Here is a 25,944-nt window from a genome sequence, read left to right on the forward strand (position 1 = left end):
GTGATAATAGTTTGGACATTAAGGGTTTTGATTTAACCTAAAACATTAGGGATTGATATTAGTTGATTTTAGTTACAAAATAATATTGTTTTGAATTAATAAATAAAGTTTGTTGTGCTATGGTTGAAATTCATAATGGGTGACACTAGAATAAATGATACTTTGCTAGAATTTAGAGGATTTAGATTCAAATTAAAATTCCTAAATTTATAATATATTGGCCGTGCGATTCCAAGAATCGCCCAAGAAAAGCTTTGATTTTGTTATGTTGCAATTATTATAACTGTAACCACTCCAAAATGATGCATGTAGATTTATTTGATTCCCCACTAATGTTTAAAAATTACCATGTTATTTGATTCCGTGTTAATGTCACTGAAGTTACTATTTCATCATTTTAACTCTTGGATTTTTAAATGAGGAATTAATAAAGTGGATTAACAACTTTGGTATCACTTAAAATATAATGATAATAGTTTGGACATTAAGGGTTTTGATTTAACCTAAAACATTAGGGATTGAGATTAGTTGATTCTGGTTGGAAGATAATATTTTTTGAATTAATAAATAAAGTTTGTTGTTCTATGGTTGAAAATCATAATGGGTGACACTAGAATAAATGATACTTTGCCGAAATTTAGAGTAATTAGATTCAAATTAAAATTTCCTAAATTTAAAATATATTGGCAACGGGCGATTGTGGGAATCGCCCAATGTAAACGAGAAAAACATTGATCTTGTTATGTTGCAATTATGTTGCAATTATTATAACCGTAACTAGTCCAAAATGATGCATGTAGGTTTATTTGATTCCGTGTTAATGTTAAAAAAGTATCATGTTATTTGATTCCATGTTAATGTTACTGAAGTTACTATTTTATCATTTTAACTCTTAGATTTTTAAATGAGGAATTAATAAAGTGGATTAACAACTTTGGTATCACTTAAAATATAATGTTAATAATTTGGACATTAAGGGTTTTGATTTAACCTAAAACCTAGGGATCGAAATTAGTTGATTTTGGTTGGAAAATAATACTTTTTTTGAATTAATAAATAAATATTAATAAATAAAGCTTGTTGTTCTATGGTTGAAAATCATAATGAGTGACATTAGAATAAATGATACTTTGCCAGAATTTAGAGGAATTAGATTCAAATTAAAATTTCAAAATTTGAAATATATTGGCAGTTGGGCGATTTCGGGAATCGCCCAACGTAAACGAGAAAATCTTTGATCTTGTTATGTTGCAATTATTATAACTGTAACCACCCCAAAATGATGCATGTAGATTTATTTGATTCCCTATTAACGTTAAAAAATTATCATGTTATTTGATTCCCTGTTAATGTTACTGAAGTTACTATTTTATCATTTTAACTCCTGGATTTTTAAATAAGGAATTAATAAAGAGGATTAACAACTTTGGTATCACTTAAAATATAATGATAATGGTTTTGACATTAAGGGTTTTGATTTAGCCTAAAACATTAGGGATTGAGATTAGTTGATTCTCATTGGAAAATAATATATTTTTGAATTAATAAATAAGTATTAATAAATAAAGCTTGTTGTTCTATGGTTGAAAATCATAATGGGTGACACTAGAATAAATGATACTATGCCGAAATTTAGAGGAATTAGATTCAAATTAAAATTCCTAAATTTAAAATATATTGGCAGCTGAGCGATTCTTGGAATCGCTCAACGTAAACGAGAAAATCTTTGATCTTGTTATATTGCAATTATTATAAGTGTAAACACTCCAAAATGATGGATGTAGATTTATTTGATTCCCTATTAATGTTAAAAAAGTATCATGTTATTTGATTCCCTATTAATGTTACTGAAGTTACTATTTTATCATTTTAACTCTTGGATTTTTAAATGAGGAATTAATAAAGTGGATTAACAACTTTGGTATCACATAAAATATAATGATAATAGTTTGGACATTAAGGGTTTTGATTTAACCTAAAACATTAGGGATTGACATTAGTTGATTCTGATTGGAAAATAATATTTTTTTGAATTAATAAATAAGTATTAATAAATAAAGTTTTTTGTTCTATGGTTGAAAATCATAATGGGTGACACCAGAATAAATGATACTTTTCCAGAATTTAGAGGAATTAAATTCAAATTAAAATTCCTAAATTTAAAATATATTGGTAGCCAAGCGATCCCGGGAATCGCCCAACGTAAACGAGAAAAGCTTTGATCTTGTTATGTTGCAATTATTATAACTGTAACCACTCCAAAATGATGCATGTAGATTTATTTAATTCCCTATTAATGTTAAAAAAGTATCATGTTATTTGATTCCGTGTTAATGTTACTCACGTTACTATTTTATCATTTTAACTCTTGGATTTTTAAATGAGGAATTAATAAAATGGATTAGCAACTTTGGTATCACTTAAAATATAATGATAATAGTTTGGACATTAAGGGTTTTGATTTAACTTAAAACATTAGGGATTGAGATTATTTGATTCTAGTTGGAAAATAATATTTTTTTTGAATTAATAAATAAGTATTAATAAATAAAGTTTGTTGTTCTATGGTTGAAAATCATAATGGGTGACACTAGAATAAATTTAAAATAAAAAAATAGGTCTTTTAAAAAAATGACATGATGCAAAAACATCACTTTTTTAGATCAGTATGCAAATCGCTAACATTCTAAAATGTAATGTACATAAAAAAAAAATTAAAGTGTCAAAAACTATGCTTTAAAAAAATATGTGTGTTCTGCATCGCCCCTTTTCAAAATTGGGTCACTTTTTCGCTATCTCTACGAAACGGGTAACTGTATCTGTTCCCATTTCAAAGTTTACATTGTTTGAACATGTTCTATATGTCACTACATAATGTGAGTAGCATCCTATCTCACAAGACACTTTTTTTTCCCTTCTAGCAACATCATCCCCTCCATTCCGACAACAATCTTGTAAGATTTGCTCCGTTGAAGCCAATGATTCTCATTACAATGATTCCTAATGAAATGTCACTATTTAAGTTTTTTATTGTTGCCATTCACTATCAAAATCTTCGTCCTTTTTTTAACATCTGGTACATTCACAGATACCTGCATGAAAAAAATAGATTTAATTATGGGAAACAAATTCAAAAATTACCCAATTGTAAAAAAATTGCAGTTTAGCTTTTACAAATTGTTAACATACCAGTCGATGAAAATTTCTCAAGTGCAACAAAGCAACATCAAGTATATCATCCTTGTTGGTTGCATCAATCATAATGATACCAGTGTTCCCTTCAAAGGAATTCATTTTGGTAAGAAGCTAATTCAGGGGCATTTTCCTTGGCCTGTTTGAACATGGCACACACTGTAGATGCTCCAATATTAGCAAACATCTCAGCATATAACCTCAGTGTTTGGTTCCATTTGGAATACTGCCTTAGAACTTGTGCTTAATGGCAATATGAGAATCCATTTTTTCAACCCGATATAATGGAAATAGTTTGGACTTGTGCTTGTTGGATCATAAAGTGATTATATAGTGGTACTTTTATATGTTAGTCTTAATGCATTGTATTCTATAAAGATATTGACCCACGTATACACACCATTTTCAGAACTTGTTTTATTGTTGCCCTTTTTTTTTTGTAGATGAAGCTACCGAAACTGTGAAATATGGCAAAACTATTGGAAATAATCAATGAATTACAGGGTTTGTTAGCAACATTAGCTTCTTCAAGGATGAATCAAACAAGAAGCTAACATTATACTCTAAAAGAGAATAATTCATATATTTGAGAGAATCCTTTCTCCAAAACACTTCTGCGTATTTAACAACATAAAATGAGATATACAAACTAAACATGGATAACAACTACATGACACAACAGGAAAATCTTTAATTTTGATACAAAAAAATTCAAAAACCAATTTCAACAAGGACTATTGAAAAAGAAAAGAGTCTAGTGAAAACCCAAAGAAGGAAGCAAATCAAGTCGAGTAAGATATGATTGATGAAGTTTTGTCTGCTCAATCATGTATGATAGATGAAGCTTTGTCTAATTACAATGTTTTTCAACATTTTGAAAAATGGTTGTTAGGTTATGGCGATTCTCATCACATGAGTCCACACAGAAACTGGTTCATTTCATATCAAGTTGTGAATGACAATTCTAGTTTTATGGGTAATAATGTATCTTGTCAAACTATTGGGGTGAGAAATGTTAGAATTGAAATGTATGATGGTACAATTAGAACATTCACTGATGTTAGACATGTGCCTGAGTTGAAAAAGAATTTGATTTATTTGGGAGTATTAGACTTAGATGGTTATAAATTTAGAGCTCAAGGTGCATCACTGAGAGTTTCCAGTCGAAGTACTTTATTACACCGATACACCTATCATTTCCATTTGCTTAATTTTTAGAAGGTGGCTTCAGGGATCTGCGAGTGAGTTTCATGGTGCATGACCACATGAGCAACTATTTTTATGGTGTACAACCAACACCTTGCTAATTCCATGACGCACAATCAACACATTTCCTGTCGTGTCGGGTCAGAGTAAATTCAACAACAATCATATCTAAAGTAAAACTATATGAAAAATGCTAATAGTTTCATCAAATTTATTTGATGTATTAAGAATGTCAGATTTAATTAATATATCAAAATTTATTAAGTAATTTTAATGTTTATACAAAACTTCATTTCTTTTATGTATTATTAATTATGTAATTTTAATATAATTTTATATAAATTTCGACTATAACATATAATTTGTGAAAAAAAATCAAATTTTTGTAAACACAATTTTTTTTTTCCTAAAAATTATCATACAATTTATTTTTATAATTCATCATAATTATAATTATAATTATAAATAATTATAATTTGTATATTCATATTTATATATATATAATAATTAATTTATTATTATTATTTTTATTGATTATGAAATTGAGTACAAATTTTATATATTTTTTTTACCATATGGTAAGTGAGTGATTGGTTGGACTGAGACCCATAATCAACTGTTCTTGCTGCCACTATAACACCAAGAGTATATCCGACAACTCAACCCTCGTTGCTGCCGCTATAACACCAAGAGTACAAGCCAGATATACCAAATTCTTATGATTTAACACCAAGAGTATATCCGACAACCTGCAAGCCAGATATACCAAATTCTTATGATTTAGCAAGAGTGGAGACTCATGGAATTATTATAATTTAGCAAGAACCTAGACTCATGGATAAAGGAAGTCTACTCCTTGAACTAAAATCATAACAAAACACTATACTCAATAAACTAAGATCATAACAAGACACTATACTCAATAAAATTCTGCCACCTAAGCCTCACCTATAAACCACACATCACTTATTACAAATTTATATCTAACATCTAAGCCTCACCTATAAACCACACATCACTTATTACAAATTTATATCTAACATCTAAGCCTCAACCTATAAACCACACATCACTTATTACAAAGTATTACAAATTTATATCTAACTCTTCTAGGGCCACAATGTCTCTCGAAAAAGTACATTCACACAATGTGTGTTGACTGCCGTTTTAAATGTATTGACACAATATTATTCCACGTCGATAACTGCCTACACGTACTAGCAACAAAGTGCTGCAAGTCCGTGAACCACGATATCCTAAAAAATAAATAAATACCTCTGTTTTCTTTTTCCATGCCTTCGAGAATCCCTGGAATCCTGTCATGAAGTTCCGAAATGCGCATTCAGTTTTAGAGGTTTGCATGCTAATCCTTTGGGAACTGATGATATAGTTGCAGTTTTTCTTGAATTTGTTTATATGATGGACAAGCATCTTAGTAAAAGGTGTTGCAGTTGTTTGCAAGGCAGCGATGGGTTCAAAGAACAGTGCAAACAGAGAACAGAGAACAGTGCGAACGTTTACGAGGAAGTTCCCAAGCAACGACTGGAAGAGAACAAGAAGCGGATGGAGGTTAGTAATCATCAGGCATTTGGGATTTGCTTGCATTTGTGTTGTTTTGTTTTGAGTGTTATGAAAGAATGGGTGAATCCAGGAGTTGAATCTCGTAGCGTTCTCCAACAGCTTTTATGAGATGTGGAATTCGGCAAACAAGACAACCCCTCACGTTTGTTTTGAAGTTCAGCGGATGTTATGCTCTTCTTGGGTTTTTTGGGCATTTGAGGCATTTTGTTGTGATGTGTGTGCGTTTGTTTTGAAGTTCAGCGGATGTTATGCTCTTCTTGGGTTTTTTGGGCGTTTGAGGCATTTTGTTGTGATGTGCGTTTGTTACAAAAGGAATGTTAAGCCGCCAACAACGAAGCTGGAGAAGGTTCCTGACTAAGTGCGCCGCTCCTCCCGTGTTGCCAACTTTCTGCCCCCTGATTACTACGAAGTAGTATTGTCGTCTTTTGCACAGCTTCATCCACTACCCTATCTTTTGCATAGTTGAGCTACCATGCCGACGTTGAGGTGTCTCTCTTTGTGGAAGTTATTGAGGACTTATTCTTGGCTTCATTCACAAGGATATCATTAACATCTATTATCTGAAAGTCACTTAGTACTTGTTCTTGGCTAGCAGAGCACAAACTGAGATAGCACATCCACATTAAGGCAAAGCAAGCCATATTAACATCTATTATGCAAAGATATCATTCACATCAATTCCACTTTAGTACAACACAAACTCACATAATACCTCCACATTAGGTCAAAACAAGCCATACTAACATCTACTAGGTGGAAGTTACATGGTATTTATACTTGGTTTCATCTACTAAGATATCATGTGCGCCACTTTAGCACAGCACAAACTCAGATAGTACCTCCTGGTCAAAACAGGACACACAGAACTGTGAGCTTTCTTTGAACTTGGGCCATCATCTTGGCAAGTTTTCCAGCTTGCCATTTGGCAACAGCTCCACATGCATGGAGGTAGAAGAACTCAAGCTGTGTTGTCCGTTGAAATTGTAGCGAGTTGAGTTCTTAATAGGTATTCTTTATGTATACAGTATATTTCCCTCTTGAAAATAGTGGAAATTTCAGCATTCATATAAAGTTACGGGTTTGGGAACCAAAAAATGTTTAGTGGGCTAATGGACATTTGGTGTTTATTGGTGAGGTTGATAGAATATTATCTGTTTATCAGGTTCTATTCTTCTATAGATCACGTTCTAAAGATCACGTGCAAGTGTAAGTTGATTTATGGTTTCCACCTTTTGCAGTGCAGCGCTCTTAGGATACATTAAGAGAAGAAGTTCCAAAAAATGAAAGTGTCTAATAATATTTCTTTTCGCACAGTTGGGTGTATGGTGACGAGGTTATTCCACGGCTTTTTGCAAACGTTTTGCCAATCCCAATTGCTCTTCTGGGTAAGGCATGGCAATGGGGGTTTTATCATGAACTTTTAGCCCGGCTCCTTTTGTTTTTTTGTTTTTTGTAATTTTTGTTTCAGTTGATGCCATCACTCATGCTGTGCAGATCTCTCAAGCAAGGGCGTTAAAAGAAATCGAGTTACTTTTGCACCCCAAGCTTATCTATCTGTGAATCAAAGTCTTGTTGGTCTTTTTTTCCTTAATGAGGTTTTTAGGATGCAGAATCTCTCTTTTAACTCAAGTTTATAAAGTCTTTTACTTGATAAGGGGTGTATTCCTATTACCAAAAGAAGAGCGTTGCAGTACTTCTTTTGCAGAGAATTACCATGCTTCCAGGGTTTAGCGATTAGGAGTCTATTTAAGATACAGTCCGTGTAGCTTTTCCAACAACCTCAAAACCTAGTCCTGCAGCAGCCACTTTCACATTCAACTCCCTCAAAACCACAGTTAGAAGCTCCACAGCAAACACAGCAACAGTCTACTACAAGTAGCTTTTCCAACAACCTCAAAACCTAGCCCTGCAGCAGTCACTTTCAAATTCAACTCCATCCAAGCCACAGCTAGCAGCTCCTCAGCAAACACAGCAAATTGCCAGTGTACAGCAATCACAGACATCATCCGCATTGGGCAATCTCCAGACACAATTAGTAAACCAAATTAAGTGGCAGAAACCTTCCCAGGTTATTGCTGACTGTCATCAAGATTATCAGAGTTGGGGCAATCAACAATTACACAACCACTGTCATTTCTTAGTTTGCTGTGGTCCAAACTTGAGAGCCTTCACGCAAATCTAACTTTGTTCATCATTCAAATATTGGGCCTATTTAATTGCTTTGCTCAAGTATTTGAAGAAAGTAGAAGGTCTTGCCAGCCTTTTCACCACCACTGGCTTTAGGGCATCAGCTGAGTCTACACGGGTCCTGTGTTAAGGTTTATTAACTTCTGTTTTTCCTTCTTCTCTTACGGTAAGGGACTAAATTGCTTTGGAGGGTCTATTTCCCCTTTGAGCGCTCTCTCACTTGGCATTTTATTATGCAAAGGTGGTCATGCTCAGTTTTATTTGCAATTTGCCTTTCTGACTAACTATAGTTTGGGCATGCAGATTACAACAGAAACATAGTAATTGGAGCAAGCCCAAAACTATATTGAGCTATGCTGCAAATGGATCTTGATGGGATCCCACACCTTTATGCTTGTAAAGTGGTTTTAAATGCATAGAAGGCTTGATGGTGGTATCCAAATAATATCTCATATATGTTATTTGAATTTCTAGTCACGGAGAGTGTAGTGAAGAAGGATTCGCACTTTTGCATGTATCTATGCATGTGGGGTATGACTATAACCGCTAATCACTTGGCTATACACCTGGAGAAGGGCAGTACACCTTCCTTTGCTGGAGGTGACCTCATAAGTTAAGGCTGTAACGCTGGCTTCATATCCAATCACTCACGCAGTAGCCCAGTAAGGACCTTTCTCAATTCTCATAAGTCATGCTTCTTGCAACATCTCTGCGTTGGTTAATGTTAGAGTTGTTTCGAAATAGTGCAGTGAATCAATCCAACACTAATCAATGAAGCCTACTGAATGAACCAACCAATCTACTTATGTTGTTATGTTGCTGGGAACCTTGATTGGTGCCAGAGGAAAGACAGTCATACTGAATGAATTGGATTGCTATGATCTAGTAACAATCTTGTTGAAGAACCATAACCTACATAGCTCAGGGACCTTTGGAACCATGGCTAGGTGTGACACCATAAACATCTAAATCACATGTTTCAATATTTTCCATCCTCCCTCTACATGAATAAAGCATCTATCTTCAGAACTAGGCAATCTCCTAATCAAGGAGCTGGCACTCTGATACCAAAGAACTGAGAATGGACCGAGATCTGGCCACCATAAGCATAAGAAAAGACAACAGAGCGAACATCCATTAGCGTTTCCTCTATTTTTTGGTGTGTGCATGGGATCTATCTCTACCAAAGGCACCAAACAAAGAATGGACCACCTGAAACACTATATCTTACTTCTCCCTATACCTTGACTACCTAGGAAGATATCTGCCACTACTAAAGTGCAGTGAAGTAAATCAATGCCATGCCACCCAGTTATGTATGGGCCTATAGAGTAGATCAGCTAACAAAACTGAAACTCTACTACTTCATAAATCATTAATAGTTGGTCGGTTCACCCACACTTCTCCTACACCTATTTTCTCGCTTGTATTGGAGGGGCGTAAGGTCACCCTTTTTTGCCCATTTTGGATCAATAGAATCTATTTTCTATAGCCCCACATTGAAATTGCAGTGTCAGTAGCAGTCGATGACTAATAGTGCCAAATACATAGGAAGAATAAACCAAATACATGGAAGAAATAATGCAAACTCTCATACGTAGTCATATAAATGAGTTCAATTTCATGGCCTTGGTTTATGCAGTTCATAGTGTGGCTAGGTTTAAGGACATGTGTCAAATGCTTTTTTTGCAATGCACATAGTGCTTATGCTTAAGGTTAATCATCAAATGGTTTTTTGCAGGGTGCATCAAGTGCTACCAATTATCATTTTAGTCTGGAAATATTCATATTCGCATCCATGTTTCATATTTAACACGTAACATGCATTTCCATTGTCAGGATCTGCAGCCAAGCTTCACTCATTAAAGAATTTGCATTGTTGAGTCTGGTTGAAAATTAACCAGACACCACTCCACTACTTGCAACAACAACCATCTATTCAGGCGTTTGTACAAATGGCAGCTGTAACCAGCCAGCAGTTATCTTCAAACCACCACCAAAAGGTGATTGACCAACATCAACTTTCGAGCCAACAACAGTTAATGAATCAGCTTCAACTACATTATGACGATCAACAAAAGCAGTAGCACTTGGTACATAGTAATCAACTTTCCCAGCAACAACAACATTCCATATTAGGGTCTTTGCAAGAATAGCTGGTGCTTCAACTCCATCACTGCGAACAAAATCTGCAATCAGAGAAACAACAACAGCCCATATGGACAGATTTACCAAGCCATCTGCAATCAGAGAAACAACAACAGCCCATATGGACAGATTTACAAATCCATTTGCTTGACAATTCAGAAGTTTCCCATGATCAGCAGGTCGAAACTCCTGATATCATTTCTGAGAAAGAAAAAATGCAATGACAAGAACTACATACATAATTTCCAATCAGTATCATTGCATAAGGGAGCAACACAAGTTCTAAGGATGCTTCAAATTTACCAGATCCCCATTGAGCCAAAAAGTATAACCAAGTCACAGCAACATGAAAAGTGGACATTCACAAGACTCCCTAGTTGATGTGCAAGTTCTTCCTCATTTTCAATCAAAACCTGGAACTAAATCTTTGAATTCAAGCTGTAAATTCCTTAAAGGCTCATAATATCTATGAACAATGTACAAGTAGTTATGACTTAACAAAATCTGAAATCCCATCAACTCCTATGGTTAATCACTGACTTTTAGCTTCCTTGAGTCTCCTCTTTCTTCTTCCCAATATGTTTTACCTTCCCCCAACCATACTTGAAGGCATGCTTCACTTGAATGTTTTGTTGAACAACTTATTTAAATCAACTGTAAATCCACCATGTTTATGTTTAGATCAACTACATGTAGGAAGATGCTCAAAGATATAAGTTATAACCACCAGACAACCCAATAATAAACCACAAATTAACTTTCGATACTGATTGAACAATTCAGGTGATGACGGCAACAGTCAGTCTACGAACAAATTGAACACCAAGAAAACACCATAGCACCATCTGTACATCTTTGTAACAGTTTTCTGAGATTGGCTTTTGGTAACTGTCATGGACAGATCTCTTCCATAATGGGTGCAACCAACAATGGTTGATTAATTAGCTTTAACGATAGACATATAGGTGCGTTTTTAGTCTGTAAAGGCTCTGATAATTGTTTTCCATGGTAGAGATCCATAGGAGGTCATTTATTTTGAGAAAGCTAGCTATATTATACAGGCGAGGAACAATCGAGCTACGTGGATCATGAAGAACCTGCTCTATGGATTTATATTAAAGCTTCAAATCTTGTCAAGCTCTCTTCTTCCGATGTCTTTCTAAGATTAAGAGTCTTGAGGGTTAGCTCAAATGGTCGAGTTCCTGTTGGCTAAAGCTCCTTGCTAATGAGAGGTCACTGGGTCAAGTCTCTAAAGGCTCTGATAATTGTTTTCCATGGTAGAGATCCATAGGAGGTCATTTATTGTGAGAAAGCTAGCTATAGTATACAAGCAAGAAACAATCAAGCTACTTGGATCACGAAGAACCTGCTCTATGGATTTATATTGAAGCTTCAAATCTTGTCAAGCTATCTTCTTCCGACGTCTTTCTAATTTTAACAGCTTCGAGGGTTAGCTCAATTGGTTGAGTTCCCGTTGCTAAAAGCTTGTCTCTAATGAGAGGTCACTGGGTCAATTCTCCTCAATGCCCTCGGGGTTAGGCTTTGTTAATAGGGAAGTGATCTTCAGGTTTATCTGCCTAGATATTTCCCTGGGAAAAAAGTGTCATGGACAGTGAGCATAGCTATTTATAGATATTTTCGACATCACTAATTAATTCATCCTTACAGTTGCACGCTTAGAGATACATATGAGTAACTATTTTCCATAAAGTAATGACAAAGGTACAATATAATGTCATGGGCACCAAAAATCTTGATCTTCTCCTTTCACTTTATTTGATGATTGATATCAGATCACAAGTTTTATGTTATGTTTTTTTATGTACCATGTTAGGACCTTATATATGCAATTTTTTCAAGAGCATAATTTCTAATTTGAATGGCAGGGACTAAGCTGCCTTGCAACACTTGTTAATTGTGTTTTTATTTGAAAAAGAATATAGCTTTAAAAACAAAAATAGTTCCAGTATTTGTGGGGACCATCGAAGATAGACCTCGTTAAACATGTTTTGTGAAAAAATGCATTTTAAAAACTGCTTATTATTGAACTGAAAACTTGTTCTGAGTTTTTTGAAGAGGTATTAGTTTTAACTTTTTATAACAGGTGGTGGTGGTGGTGGAAAAGAACTTAAAGAATGGTCCAGAGGAGGTGGTGGAAACATGTGGAATGGGTAGAATTGAAAAGAAAGGGAGTGCTAGAATTGATATGAGAACGCCTTTCGCCATCTTCCTGGTATGTCTGCCAATCTTTACATCTTTACATGCTTTATTTTAGATCGAAAATCAGCTCATGTTATTTTGAAATTAGACATCTCGGGCAGTAATAACTCATTCAAATGCTTATTAGATCATGTAATGTATTTAGGGCCTTTTATCTATTTTAAAGTCTTCAGGTATTTTAAATGCATTGTATGATTCTTGCAAATTGTAAGAATTTCAAAGATTGTTTTTCAATGAAGCTGGGCATTGCCTTGTGCAGCAAAACTATTTGTTAATGTTAATGAAATGGCAGACACAGCTTTCAGCTGCAAATGCTTTTTCTAATGAAATTGCAGGCATTGATTTACAATTATTTCACTGTACAAATCTTGCGAAGTGAATGCTTTATGCATATTGTCCTAGAAGGGGTTTGATATGGAGTCTAATCGAATGGGTAGTGAGACGCAACTGACAATTTACCATCCATTAATGAAATGGAAAGGCATAGCTTTTGTTGTGAATTGTATGGGAGTAGTCTGTTGCTTCTACTTTTTTGAGCTTTTTTAACTCTTCCTTTGACTTTGGTGAGGTTCCTTTCAGTGAATTTCTGGCTCAACCTTCTCCTCATTTTGCTTCGTTAGTCCTCCAACATGGTGCCATTGGGTGTCCATAAATTGATAGGAGATCTGATCAATATGGATGAAGAGAGTTAATGTGTGGTGTTGGGTTGGCAAATTGTAGTAATTGTTTGCATTCAATGTAATTGCCTTGCCTAGGGATTTGAATTCTTAGTTTGCTTTGAACTCTTGCTCATTCTATGGTCCTTTGCTCAAACTCCTTCTCGTTTGACATTCCTTGCTCTCGCCCTTGTTGCTCGTTCGTGAAGAAAGAGTCAACCCAGTGTGCTGTTGCTTAGTTGTGAGGAAAAGGTGATCTAGCAGTTGTGAACTGGTGAAGAATATTGTAGGAATTCTTGCTAGGTATGCTCTCAACTTACAATTGATAGTGTCTCTTAAAATATTATCACATGTCGGTAATGCCATAATTTGCATTAGACAACATTGCTATTGATTGTGCCAATTAGCATATGAACATGCCATTTACAAGAATCATACAATACATCCATATGAATAGTTTGACAATTGTTCAAAAGTGAAAGCAATTTAGAGGACTAATTGATACAGTTGTTATCTGAATGTTCACGACATAATAAAATGTAACATTCTTGCAAGAAGAGTGCTCATATAAGGTCCATCAGGGTGGAACAAGTGTTGGGACTTCTTATGAGTTTCCTTTAGACCAAATGAGAATATTTGTAGGCATGGCACTTGTAAGGGGCATATATTTATGTTTTGTCATGGCTTTTAGGTGTATATTTTCAGTGTTGGATTGGAATTTTGAGAGGTGGGGATCTTCCTTATCATGAGGGATTGATTCATTACCATGGGACATGGCCCCATTTCCAACGCTGAAAAGCATAAAAGAAACACAGTTTGGCACTAGGGGAACATTGATGTGTATATGCATTACAAGGGAGGTGTGTAATTCTTGTTGTGACATCATCCCGTCCACTGGAAAGCACTTCCAAAAATAAACATCATCAAGCATTTGGAATTCCCTCCTCAGATCATCAGTAAGTGCCTTCAAAACTATTTTTGTAACAAGGATATTATCTGCACTAGTAATCTCATTTTCCTCATTTTTGGACTAGGATCAGTTAGCGTCCCCACTAAATTATATGTTACTATTAACAAGAAAGTTTCCATGTTTATGGATTTCTAGTAACTCTTCATTTACAAAATTAGAGAATTATGTAATTTGGCTTCATGCCTTCTTGTTGCAATTGGAAAAAAAAGCCAAGGGCATTTTAATATATTCCACATACTCCATACCTTACAATCATTATTTTTCGAGATGGCATTTCACTTCATGATATTGCAAAGAATTGCCGTGCAACATCTATGTTGCCATATTTGACACATGTTTATGAGGGAAATCAACATCGCTGCAAAGTTACTAGATCAGCACATGTTGGGAGTACACATACAGTGATTAAATCAGATTTCATATCTGTTAATTGCATTTGAGGAAAAAGTGCCAAATATTCTTTGGAATGTCAGAAAATTGTAACAAAATTTTGTTTCTCATTGAAATTCAATGTTTAATAATTCTATTTTAATTCTTTGGCTCACTAGCAACCCAAAAGATCTAGTAGTTTAGGATCTAGGCATCTTTATGGCTCTCATATTCAAGTCTATTGGAATATTTTGCCTTTCCTTAATTCTGTGTCTAGTTGAAATTCAATGTGTAATAAGTCTATTATAATTCTTTGGCTCACTAGCGACCCAAAAAGATGTAATAGTTTAGGATCTAGCCAACTTTATGGCTTTCATATTCAGGTCTATTGGAATATTTTGCCTTTCCTTATTAGGCTTTTTATTCTTTAGACTTTAGTTTTTCAAAAGTACGACGAAAATTGTTTTTGGAATGCTTCCAGGGGGTGCTGAAATGGACAAGAAAGTGACACATGGTTGTTTGTCAAAACCTTGGTTTAACATTTTGGCTCCCTAACTTATTAACCATCGAGCACTTTAACCAACCGAAACCAACTAAGGTTGTTGATTTTCCCATCTTGGTCTTGTCGATCATCTTCATTCTCTCCCAACAAACCACATGTGTAACCATTATCTGCTTGTTCTACATGCAAGCAGTCCCTTTGGATATCCAAGCTTTTGGCATTTTTGAATTTACCATGTGTAACCATTATCTGCATGTTCTAGATGCAAGCAGTCCTGTTGGAAACCCATGATTTTGGCTTTTTTTAATTTTGAAAGGTGGCTAACAGTGTCAGTTCTTGTAACGCTGTGATGATTGTTCACCGTTCGGAATTGACACAGTCCCATCCTCCAACACTTGTAGTTCTACTTTCAGAGCATCTTTTGTCCAGTCAACTTTTCACACATTGTCAAATTATGCAAACATTCTGAACTGCGTTTTATTTTATGAGAATTAATCCATCCACTTTAGAGGCACTGCCAGTTTGGCAAGAACCATGCTCAGGAACAACTAATGACTCGTAGTTATTGCAAAGCCCATCTGTATCACAACCCAAAACAACATATTGGCAGGGGGAAACTTAGCCTTTGGATAGCTTTCTCCTCAATGAACTCAATATTTTATCAAGGTGCCCATGGGAGAGACTTTGATAGCCTTTATGGTTATACCCTGTGTTGACCACTCTGTGTCAATGACCCCATAGCAGTACACCCCTTTTTTTGCAAAAGGGATCCATCATGTTCGAGTGTCCATGCCAATCAGACTTCATCATCAGCTGATAGTTTTATGATTATGTCAGCCCATTTTGCATATGTAAAATGTAAATAATCTCAGTATGACCGCGTTTGTATGTAACAGGCTAGGGAAACCTATGGTTTTGGTGATGATCTCCATTCTAAGAGGTTTTTTGTCTCATTGATTCATCTGTGTCCTTAGACACAAATGATCGGCAAAGTTTTTCCCTCCATTCTTACCCCAAAGCTAGAGTGGATTTTGTCGTTAAGATTTTAGGCGAGTCGTAGTGTTTTAGATCGAGTCTATGTAAAAGTGATTTGAGAATTATACTAGCTAATTGGCTAAATTATTTTATTACAAGTCACTTGGTTTATTGGATTATATTTTGTGTCACAGAAATGGGTATTTTTTGATGGTCTATAATGAACGGGTTTTCCCCCTTCATGTATTAAAATGTAAAATCTTGATTTAGTGCATCGCCCCTCATAATTAGACACCATGGCTAAGTATTAGAGGGTTGGAAAAATAATTAATCCCCTCATATGTCAATTAATTAAATTTTCTGGCCAAATTAAATTAAAAATCCTAAGTCAAAAAATTTAATTAATTTTATGTCCTAGGTAAATTTAAATTCTCCAAAGGAAAAATTCGCGAGTCTTAATTTTTTTTTTTTTTTAAAGGTCGTGGGCCAAGAGAAAATTGAAAATTTTAAGAAGTCTTGGACCCTTGGACCTTGGTAGTTAAGTCAAAGTCAAATTTTTGGGTAATTAACTCAAAGTTATTATTTTAGAGTTAATTAAAAAGGAATTAAATAAAAAATTCGAAATTCCTCAAAAAATAAATAATTTTGACATACGAGATTAAAAGGTAATCAAATCTTTTTCAACGGTCAAGATTATTTTGATAGGGATCAAACGAATTAGCCGTTGGAGAATTTATCTATAAATTAGAGGTCTGTGTCAGTCTATTTTTTCATCCGATCTTCGAATCATGTACTAAGCTTTCAAGCTCTTTTGTCAATTTTATGGAATAAATGCAAAAGTCTTTGGGGTTTCAATTTGCGGTGGTGTTCTTCTTCATGAATTTGTGGTAACATTGTTTTAATTTCTGCTCAATATTATGTGAAAACTATCAACCAATAGCTCTTTTAAAACAATCTGAATACATGTATCTTATTCAGTTTGCTGGATCTAGGGTAACATTTTTAATTTTGATTTGAATTAGTTTGTATCTCTATTTCTTCAAATATTTATTAGGTCGATAGGCCTTCCTTTGAAAGGGACTTTCGTCGTCCCTTTGTTTCTCGTGCTAACACGTGGCGTCGGAATAGAGCGGCACAATCGGGAGTTCTGCAATCGCATTTTGAAAAGCAGGGACCAGGTTCACAGTGGGGTACAGGGACCTTGTGAGCGACGAGAATTAAAGAAAACAACTGAGCGAGAATGTAGGTAACCGTCACACAAAGCCCAACACTCCAGAGTAGAGTAAAGACCGGTTTAATCTGTATGAGGAAGTGGATGCTTCTGGGAAAAATAGATGGTCGGTCGGTGGCTGATACCCGTCATTATTGCCTGCCTTTTTCAAGAAGTGATGTCTTAATTCTCTTTGCATGGAGGAATGGATGACTATAATAACCGGGTGAAGCATTGATTGAGAAAACCGAGCGGCGTCGTCTATTCATGGAAGGCGGTTCTCTTTCGCAGCTTATGCATTCTTAAGCTCCAGTAGTAATGGCGCATTCTGTTTTCGGAGAAAGATGCGGTATGGTACCTTCTGTCAGTTTGGTAGCTACCCAGTCATGCGGTCCCTGTTTTGCGGTGCACAACTGTTCTGATGCACGATCAACTGTTCTGCGGTTTCCGTGCTTCCATGACCGGGAGCCTTCTTGGATCAAACTATCGGCAACTTTCTTGGATCAATCTCACAGAGTATAGCACTGTTCAAACTGACAGAGGAGCCTGGTTTGACAATCTCACGAGCGGGTAACGGAGCTGGAAATCGAGTCGGAGCTGTTGTTTAGAAAACATTTGCACAACATCATTTCTTCCAGGTTAGGTCATCGTCTCTCTCAGTCCTCTTTAATTTTGAAGCTCTCTCAGTCCTGTTTAATTTTCACTTACCATTTTATGAACAGTGCATGACGTCTTCAATTCCTCCAGAGTTTCTGAGAAAAACCCATCAATTTTCTCCTCCGGTTGATCCTCCATTGACTCTCAGTCCTGTTTAATTTTCACTTACCATTTTATGAACAGTGCATGATGTCTTCAAATCCTCCGGAGTTTCTGAGAAAAACCCATCAATTTTCTCCTCCGGTTGATCCTCCGTTGACCGTGAGTAAAGGCCTGTAAGCCTATTACTTCCATTAAACACCAGGGAGAGGTTTTGTCGGGATCGTTTCCTACTAAGGTCTGCAGCCGCAATTCAAAGTTCTTATCCCATCTCGTTTTGTATTACAAAGGATAGGGTTATATCAGGCTGAGATCCTCGTTCACGATCTCAGTGCGCAAAGCAAACCATCGATCGAGCCACGCCTTGAGCTAGACTAATCATCATCCAGAGCCTCTGGACTAATCAGTTATTATTTCATCCTGTTTCCATATAATCTTGTTATGCATGAGATTAATGGTTTGACTGTGGGAGTCACTTCTGGAGGTGGACATAGCCTGATGAATCAAATCTTTTCTTAAGATTTTGCCCGCGGGGGACTTGGGAATTGAATTGACAAATGCTACTCGACGTATCTTCTTGTATGGTGAAACCTGCACTCAACCATAGCAAAGTAAGGAAACATATAGAAACTCAAGTGCTCCATTTACATGTTTTGCAACAAAATTTATGACATCCTCTTCGCAGAAATTGCTGTTTGACTTCTTCACAACAAATGCCATCGGTATTTGACCTGCTTCATGATCAGGATACCTACCACACACACCCCAGAAGGAAGAGAGTTTCATGCTTAAATAAATAGCATCTCTGCAAGAATCTTTGGCTTAATTTGAAAACGAAAAAGGACATCAACTAATGTTTCAAAGGTCATCTGGGCTACCAGCCCAAGTGTTCAATTCTAACTAAAACTTGAAAAATATTTGCTAGCTAAACAAGTGGTAAATCTAGCTGCATATAGACATTTGAAAGCATATCAGATCAACAAGTGGGAACTTGGGAAGTATATCAGATCAAGAAGTAGTAAATGGCACTCACGGAATAACAGCAACATTAGTAATATCTAGGTTCGAGAGGAGCAACTCCTCTAATTCCGCTGGAGCAACCTGACAAAATATAAGTCTTCTCTGAGAAGATCAATATTTTGGGTTTCCATTTACTATAAAAAAGGTCCTTGAAATGCTATGTACCTGAAATACTTTGTACTTGAACAACTCCTTTATTCTGTCCACAACAAAAAGGAAGCCTTCCTCACCGATGTAACATATATCCCCAGTTTTCAGCCATTAACTCAGTAGCTTCAACATTACCAAAATATCCTGCATGGAGAAGCTGAAACCTTCATATATTGTTTTTGGGAAAAATTAATCTACGGAAGAGACTGTTATGACATCATATTTACGCTGTGATTTGGGAGCTATCATAGTGCCTTCATGCACCACTTTGTGGAAGCATAGATTCATTGACTGGAGAATACCCTTCCTGTTTGAAAGATAATTGTTGTGGCTACAAAACATATGCTCTTACAACTTTACAATAGCATAAGGTGTGCACTTCTAGGTATACAAACTGTTTACTATGCACCCATTGTCTCATTGTGCATGGGGAGTTCAGCACTGTTCATAGAATGGTAAGTGTGTGCATAATTAGTTGTAAAAATGCAGCCCAACATTACTTCAGCCATGGTTTCCAGCATGCAGCCATATAGCAGAACCTTGTGGAAACAAACTGGATTCCAATAAATATGTAGCTTCACCCAACCAACTTTATGTATACATACACAGACAGCTAGAACAGGTATAAACCAATAGTCACACCTTCCTAGCAATCCTCAGGCATGTTAGATCATGGAAGAAATGATGATGGTTGTTAGTTGCAGGAAATGCAAATATGGTCCTTTATCGTTGCCAGCCTTTGGTGACCATAAACCAGATTCTCCTTATTCAAGGAAGGAATGCCTAAAAAAGAAATACGTCCTCTCTTTTGCCAACCTCACGCGCTTCGCTCCTTTCTAGGGTGTATTACACTAGCGAGGAGTTAAGTATCACCATACCCTTCAACATAAGACCCTGCACCATCTCTCCATCATAGCTGTCACAACATGTGTGTCAGTCACCCTTTTTTATAAATCTACACGCAGGTGGCTTCTTTTAAACAATCAATGTCCCTGTTAAGGGTTGTCACCTTAGCAATAACCACCACCAAATGAGTTGTAACCTTGGCTTCCACAACTGGTAGAGTCAAGACAATCCGTGCTTCATTAATGCCTAGAATCATGTGCTTTTAATATCCAATTCAGACATCATGCAATGTTCATAGAATGATAAGTGTGTGCATAATTAGTTGTAAAAATGCAGCCCAACATTACTTCAGCCATGGTTTCCAACATGCAGGTATATAGTAGAACCTTGTGGAAACAAAATGGATTCTAATAAATCTGTAGCTTCACCCAACCAGCTTTATATATACATACACACACAGCTAGAACATGTATAATGATGATGGTTGCCTAGCTAGGATCAACTCCACTGCATTACTAACATGTACATAATTAACGTTTAACTCATCATTGCTACCGAATTGTACCTAAATTTATTACTAGGTCAACTCATCCCATGCAAATGCCAATATTATCCCATGTTGGGTAAGCCATGTGCAACACCATTGGCGTATGACTGCTACCCATGGAGTTCAAGATTGGGTTCAAAATAGGTATATGATGCCAGCCTCCCTAAAGTGAATATGGTAAAGTGTCAACATACAGAGTTTACCTCTGAAATTTGGAAGGCAGGGACTGTAACACCTGTTGTGTCAGCCCTATTGTTAAGCACTCACACCTAATTTCCTCTGTGGTGAACATGTCTCCAACATCAACATCTGCTGGTTTCCAAGGAGAACACAGTCCGTAGTAGGGGCAAGTGTCATTCAACTCTGAACTCTGCATGTGTGGTGCGTAAGAAACTGACATACTAACAATACCAGTAGACAAAACATGGTGTGAGCACACATTTTTAGAGCAAATTTTGATTGTCCACACCTAAGGATAGGTAGGAGGCGAGGTCATTCAAAGCCCTTCCTTTCAGTCCATGAAATTACATGGGTTGGTAAGGCTAAAATTATATTGAAACTGCCCACATTCTTTCCCCTTTCACATCATACTCCATTTGCCTCTTTTTAACTTTGTACAAAAAGAAAATGGGAATTGAATTACTCCTCTTTTCCAGATTGCTGCATTTAGATGGGTTGGTCAGGCTGCAAATAAATAGAAACTGCCCATGATAGTCTGCAATCTGGCCACTGTTGTGTGACTGATGGAATCTGATTGTTGTTATGGTCTGGCCGCTGTTTTCAGGGTCCTGTTTCTGACAAGAGGGAGGACCCAGATAGCTCTTATTACAAACATCAGCTTGGCCCCAGATAGTTCTTCTATATGCCTGGATTGAAGGAATGTGTGAACTTTCAGATTCAATAGCTATACATGGTGTTTGAATAGCGTGTTCGCTATATGCAATGGCTGCTATTCAACATCCCTAAAATGTGCAGAAATGCACAAGCACAGTGAGTACACCCGAATATAGCATATTAAAGAAAAAAAATTGTGCCTTGTTCACAGAATAGTTAATATATCATAAATTATTACAAATCCATAAGGAGTCCAGTCAGCCTTTTAGAAGGGTCTGCAAAGGGTAAATTAAGTGAGCGAAATACATGGCAAATGCCTCGATTGAACCACATCTCTTAATGTGTAGGATCAATATTAGGATTGGCTGGGAAATGTTCCTATTTCATTGATGTTTTGACGGTACTGTAAGACTATAAGCATATTTGAGCCGCTCGAGGTGCTTCCGAATTTGAACAATATGTAGCTTGTCCCTGAATCAAATAAAAAGCATTTTGTTAACGTGGACTACCTTGGGTGGTTAATATGAGAGGTTATTCTCCTCCCCGTGTAGGTTGTGCCCTTATTATTGTTTCACCATCAACAGTTAGCCTTGTTAGATTAGATTCCGCATTCATGTCACATCTTCTTTGACGCGAATTTTGTATTGTGGTGAAATTGATGAATTGCAGGTACTCCTATCATGGGAAAAAGAAACCTCTTGTTCTATTATGGAGACAACCTTGACAACGAATGCCATTCCTCTATTTCTGAATGGTTGCACCGAGATTCAACCACTACTTCAGATAATCGATGTTGGTTCCGTTACCTCATTGAAAACAACATCCTCGCACTTCCACATTACTCTATTTGATGGAACACATCAACATAAGACTTTGCTACCATCCGCATATGGCCCACAAGTTGTCTCTGGGGACATCCAAATTGGCTCAATAATTCTGCTTAAAAAAGCAGCTTGCACAGTGCTCCAAAACTCCTCGTAAGGCCCACCATTTGAAATCACCCTCTTTTACTTTTTCCCGCCTAGACGTTTTTTGCATCAAAAGAAGGAAAATGGAATCTTCATTAATTCATTTCTTACTTGTTTACATAAGGTCCATCTGAGTCGTTGAGCTTGAAGTTGTGAAGCGCTCAGCAGCGTTGATGAAGGACACATCGACACTGCAACATGCACAGGCGGGTTCAGCCCAATTTAGCTCTTCGTCAGCTGAATTTGCAAATATTAAAACAAATCACTTACATTGCTGGTTGACACTACAACTAAAACATTAACTAATTGTAAGATGCTTTTCCTAAACATTACTGTTATTATTTTTAATAAAAATCATTTATTTAATTATAGAAATTAATATTATTAAAATTTTGAAACTCATTTTAAATTCATATATTCTATTTTTCAAAGTATTTTGGGAAATCTTCTTGAAATAAGTAATGCAATTGCTTGTATAACCAACTTGTACATAAATATTTTTTTAATAATTAATTGATTTTAAAATTAACTTTCAGCTAAATAAAAAGGCAAGAACAAGAATGCTTGCTTACCATTGGCTTCTTCCATATCAATGATCCAGGTGACCAAGAAATCAAATTGAACTATAGATTCCAGAAAAAATAAAAACTGGGTCGCTAGATTATCAATGCAGGAAGCCCAAAAAGCTATACTGCAACAACGCTTTAGTCTTCCACATTTACGCAAATCTGCACACTCACAGACACCCAAAACAGTTTGATGCCCCCCACAACTTGCACTCACATTCCTTATGGACGTATTAGCCGTCTTCTCTACCTACCCCAATTGGCAAAATTGTGTTCAGAAACACAGAGGATAATGCATAGTAAAAAATAGGATTGTAAATGGGTCCACTGGATCCCAGATTCAGATACGACCCACTGAAAATAAAATGGAAAAGCTCCTGAAAACAAGTGTCCCACTAATAAAACTTATATGAAATATGAGAATGGGATCAGAGAATCTTACCTCCCAAAATCAACAGAGGGACTTGAAACACGAATTGAATTGATGGTCTAATACGGACTGACTCTGTCATGTATAAAATGTTCGCGTGGAATGAAAGCGACTCGCAAGGAGGACAGTACAAGATGAGAAGAAGATTGGAACTTTTTTCCTTCTACGATATGTCTTGTCCTGTCCTCCTCACCTCTCAGCTGCTCCTATATAGTGGGTATGGAATTCCAACGACCATCACTGACCAAGGGTGACCACCTCTTTTTCCCTTAGTAGTAAACAACGGGTGCGCCCAATTCCAATCGCAATTCCAAGGCCTGCACCACTTCTGCCACATGAAGCCCATGGAGATCTAACTTCCAAATGTCCTTATGTTTTTCATTTCTAATTTGAAGAATTTCTGCAGCTGCCTTAGCATTTAGTTTATCTGCAGCCAAATGTTTCTCTTTTGATTTTAGAGAAATATTCCTAGCAGTGCTGTGATCGCCTCGCAAATAAGCTCTTTCAGCGTCCTTTGAATGTCGATTTGCAGCCCTACTTGAAAACAAGCGATGATAATATATGTTCATGCCTTCCCAATTGTCAGTAATGATCACCTTAAAAAAATTCAATGGACTTCATGGAAATAGGCTGGCAAAATATACGTGACCATCCCCAATGCTTCCTTTCGATGTTTCAAATATACATCATCTTCCTCCCATTCTGGCTCAGGGGGAGCAGTTGGCATGTGTCCTCTTGAAACTGTCACATGTAAATTTTCAAAACCCAAGGACTCAGGCAATAGAGGGCCACTTCCTTCAGAACTCTGATCAGGTAGAGAATTCTCAACAGGTTCAGATGCATATATGTGACCTGCCCATAACGTAACAAGTTGGAACTAGAGTAATAAGGTCCCAACTGTTGAGTTTAGCTTGCGAAGAATGTTTTATATTTTTGCTTCTAGATTGAGTTTGAAGGTTTATTATGTCGACCTATACAAATTGAATCGAAAAAATAACTGTCCACGCTTCATATTTTATTTCTACAGACTATGAACCCCTTATTATGTTTACTGTGAACATAATAAATGAGCATTGAGGTGTTGCCCGCTTCTTTAACCACATTTTTGCCATAGTAGTTTGTAAATTGCCTCTGTGGTTTGTAAATTATAAATTGTCTGCTGTGATTGAGAAGAACTCAAAGTGTTTGAGACTTGTACTTTTTATGTATTCACATTGAGATTTGCGAGTCTTGATAGAATCTATAGAGCGATTGCTAGTGATTTTAATATGAATTGTTTCCATCCTTTATTTATCATCAAATTACAGGATATACACACCACAGGCGGCTATTTCAGGGAACACGAGTGGCAGTATCATGGAGCTTTCTCGAATCTTGATAGCCAACGCGATTATTTCAGCAAAACTGTCGCGCTCGCAGAACAGGTTAATCTTCTGCTTGTGTTGAGTGAGCACCGCATTCATCCAAACAAGGAAGTCCCATACCCAGCGGACCGTTTCAGAAGTGTACTTGGTAGAGATGTTCAGGGATTTGGAAAGGACATACTAATACAATGTCTGAAATTTATTTATGTGTCGATAAGGAAGCTTCTCGTTTTATCCGGTGCCCACGCACCTTCAATATACGTTCACCTTGTGGACCTGAGGTCTTCTTTCTTCCGTTCCACTCCGGGTAGGCGCACTCCGCATGGTAATTATAATGCATGGAAAATTATTAGGCGTCAACATTCCTTGAAGTCACTCCCCCGGATCTAAAAACATCTCATTTTGGATTATCGACGTTTCAAACTTTATATTATTATTACAGTCTGCATATCTGTGCCTTTGTTGCGATTTTATATATAGCAGTATAGAACTTGCTTAATCACGAATAGATCTAGTGCAATTTTAGTGATATTTATATAGATAGGTGTACTTTTTCTCCGCTTGTGTATTATCTGCTTCATACCGAAATGTGTATTATATGATTCATATTTGAAATGTGTATTCTATATTTTATATCGAAATAGATTAGTTAATATAGATAGATATTAGAAGAGTTTATAGAAATATTTTGAAGAGAAATGTGATATTTTTTAATTATTTTATGTTTATAAAGATAATATAAAATTATATTATTTAATTTATATAAAAATATTTAATTTATAATTTCAAGAGCAAATTTGAAATATTTTTAAAGTATTTTATTTATACTAGACACTGAAATGTAATATTGACCAAAAAAAAAAAAAATTGAAAATAAGACGAATGAGAATATTAATAATTATAATAAAATATTTTATTTATACTAGACACTGAAATGTAATATTGACCAAAAAAATAAGCGGAATGAGAATACTAATAATTATAATGTTTTTAATTAAAACTAATTAAATATATATAATTATTTTTATGTTAACAGCAATTATAAATAATATTTTTGAAAAAAAAATTATTTATTTATTTAGGATATGTTGAATCAAAACTACAACGCAAGTTACTACCGTATGAAATATTTGTTCTTTAATTCTCTTGTTTTCACTAGTCCATTTGACTATTATAATTTTAAAGCCCAATATTTTAGAGGGAGGTTGATTTAGATTTATTTGAAAAACATATCTCCATAAATTTAT

At 35.8% G+C, this 25,944-nt stretch overlaps 2 protein-coding genes across 2 annotated transcripts; one reads left to right on the forward strand and one right to left on the reverse strand.

Annotated features, from left to right (window-relative positions):
- Positions 1-5,817: 5,817 nt before the first annotated feature.
- On the forward strand, positions 5,818-25,188 carry LOC149260465 (uncharacterized). The gene is made up of 3 exons (XM_089459276.1): positions 5,818-5,967; positions 12,419-12,547; positions 24,641-25,188. Exons 1-3 carry the CDS (start codon positions 5,818-5,820, stop codon positions 25,085-25,087), a joined length of 726 nt encoding a protein of 241 aa, XP_089315402.1. The 3' UTR covers positions 25,088-25,188.
- LOC149260466 (peroxisomal OPC-8:0-CoA ligase 1-like) lies at positions 17,519-19,253 on the reverse strand (the record flags this gene model as incomplete). The annotated part of the gene is made up of 6 exons (XM_089434071.1): positions 17,519-17,713; positions 18,043-18,212; positions 18,437-18,563; positions 18,621-18,723; positions 19,006-19,073; positions 19,158-19,253. Coding segments are annotated over 6 exons (759 nt in total), but the record flags the coding sequence as incomplete, so codon positions are not given.
- Positions 25,189-25,944: the final 756 nt, after the last annotated feature.

This window comes from Pinus tabuliformis, chromosome 6 (assembly GCF_031772625.1).
Source record: "Pinus tabuliformis cultivar Carrire ecotype Pingquan chromosome 6, CPIR1, whole genome shotgun sequence".
NCBI lineage: Eukaryota > Viridiplantae > Streptophyta > Pinopsida > Pinales > Pinaceae > Pinus > Pinus tabuliformis.

What these genes read in the sequence shown, in the direction of transcription:
- LOC149260465 (XM_089459276.1), top strand. Translation starts at nt 5,818, where the DNA reads ATGGACAAGCATCTTAGTAAAAGGTGTTGCAGTTGTTTGCAAGGCAGC. An exon ending in AGAACAAGAAGCGGATGGAG is followed by an intron (nt 5,968 to 12,418) that starts GTTAGTAATCAT and finishes TTTTTATAACAG; the next exon opens with GTGGTGGTGGTGGTGGAAAA. An exon ending in CGCCTTTCGCCATCTTCCTG is followed by an intron (nt 12,548 to 24,640) that starts GTATGTCTGCCA and finishes ATCAAATTACAG; the next exon opens with GATATACACACCACAGGCGG.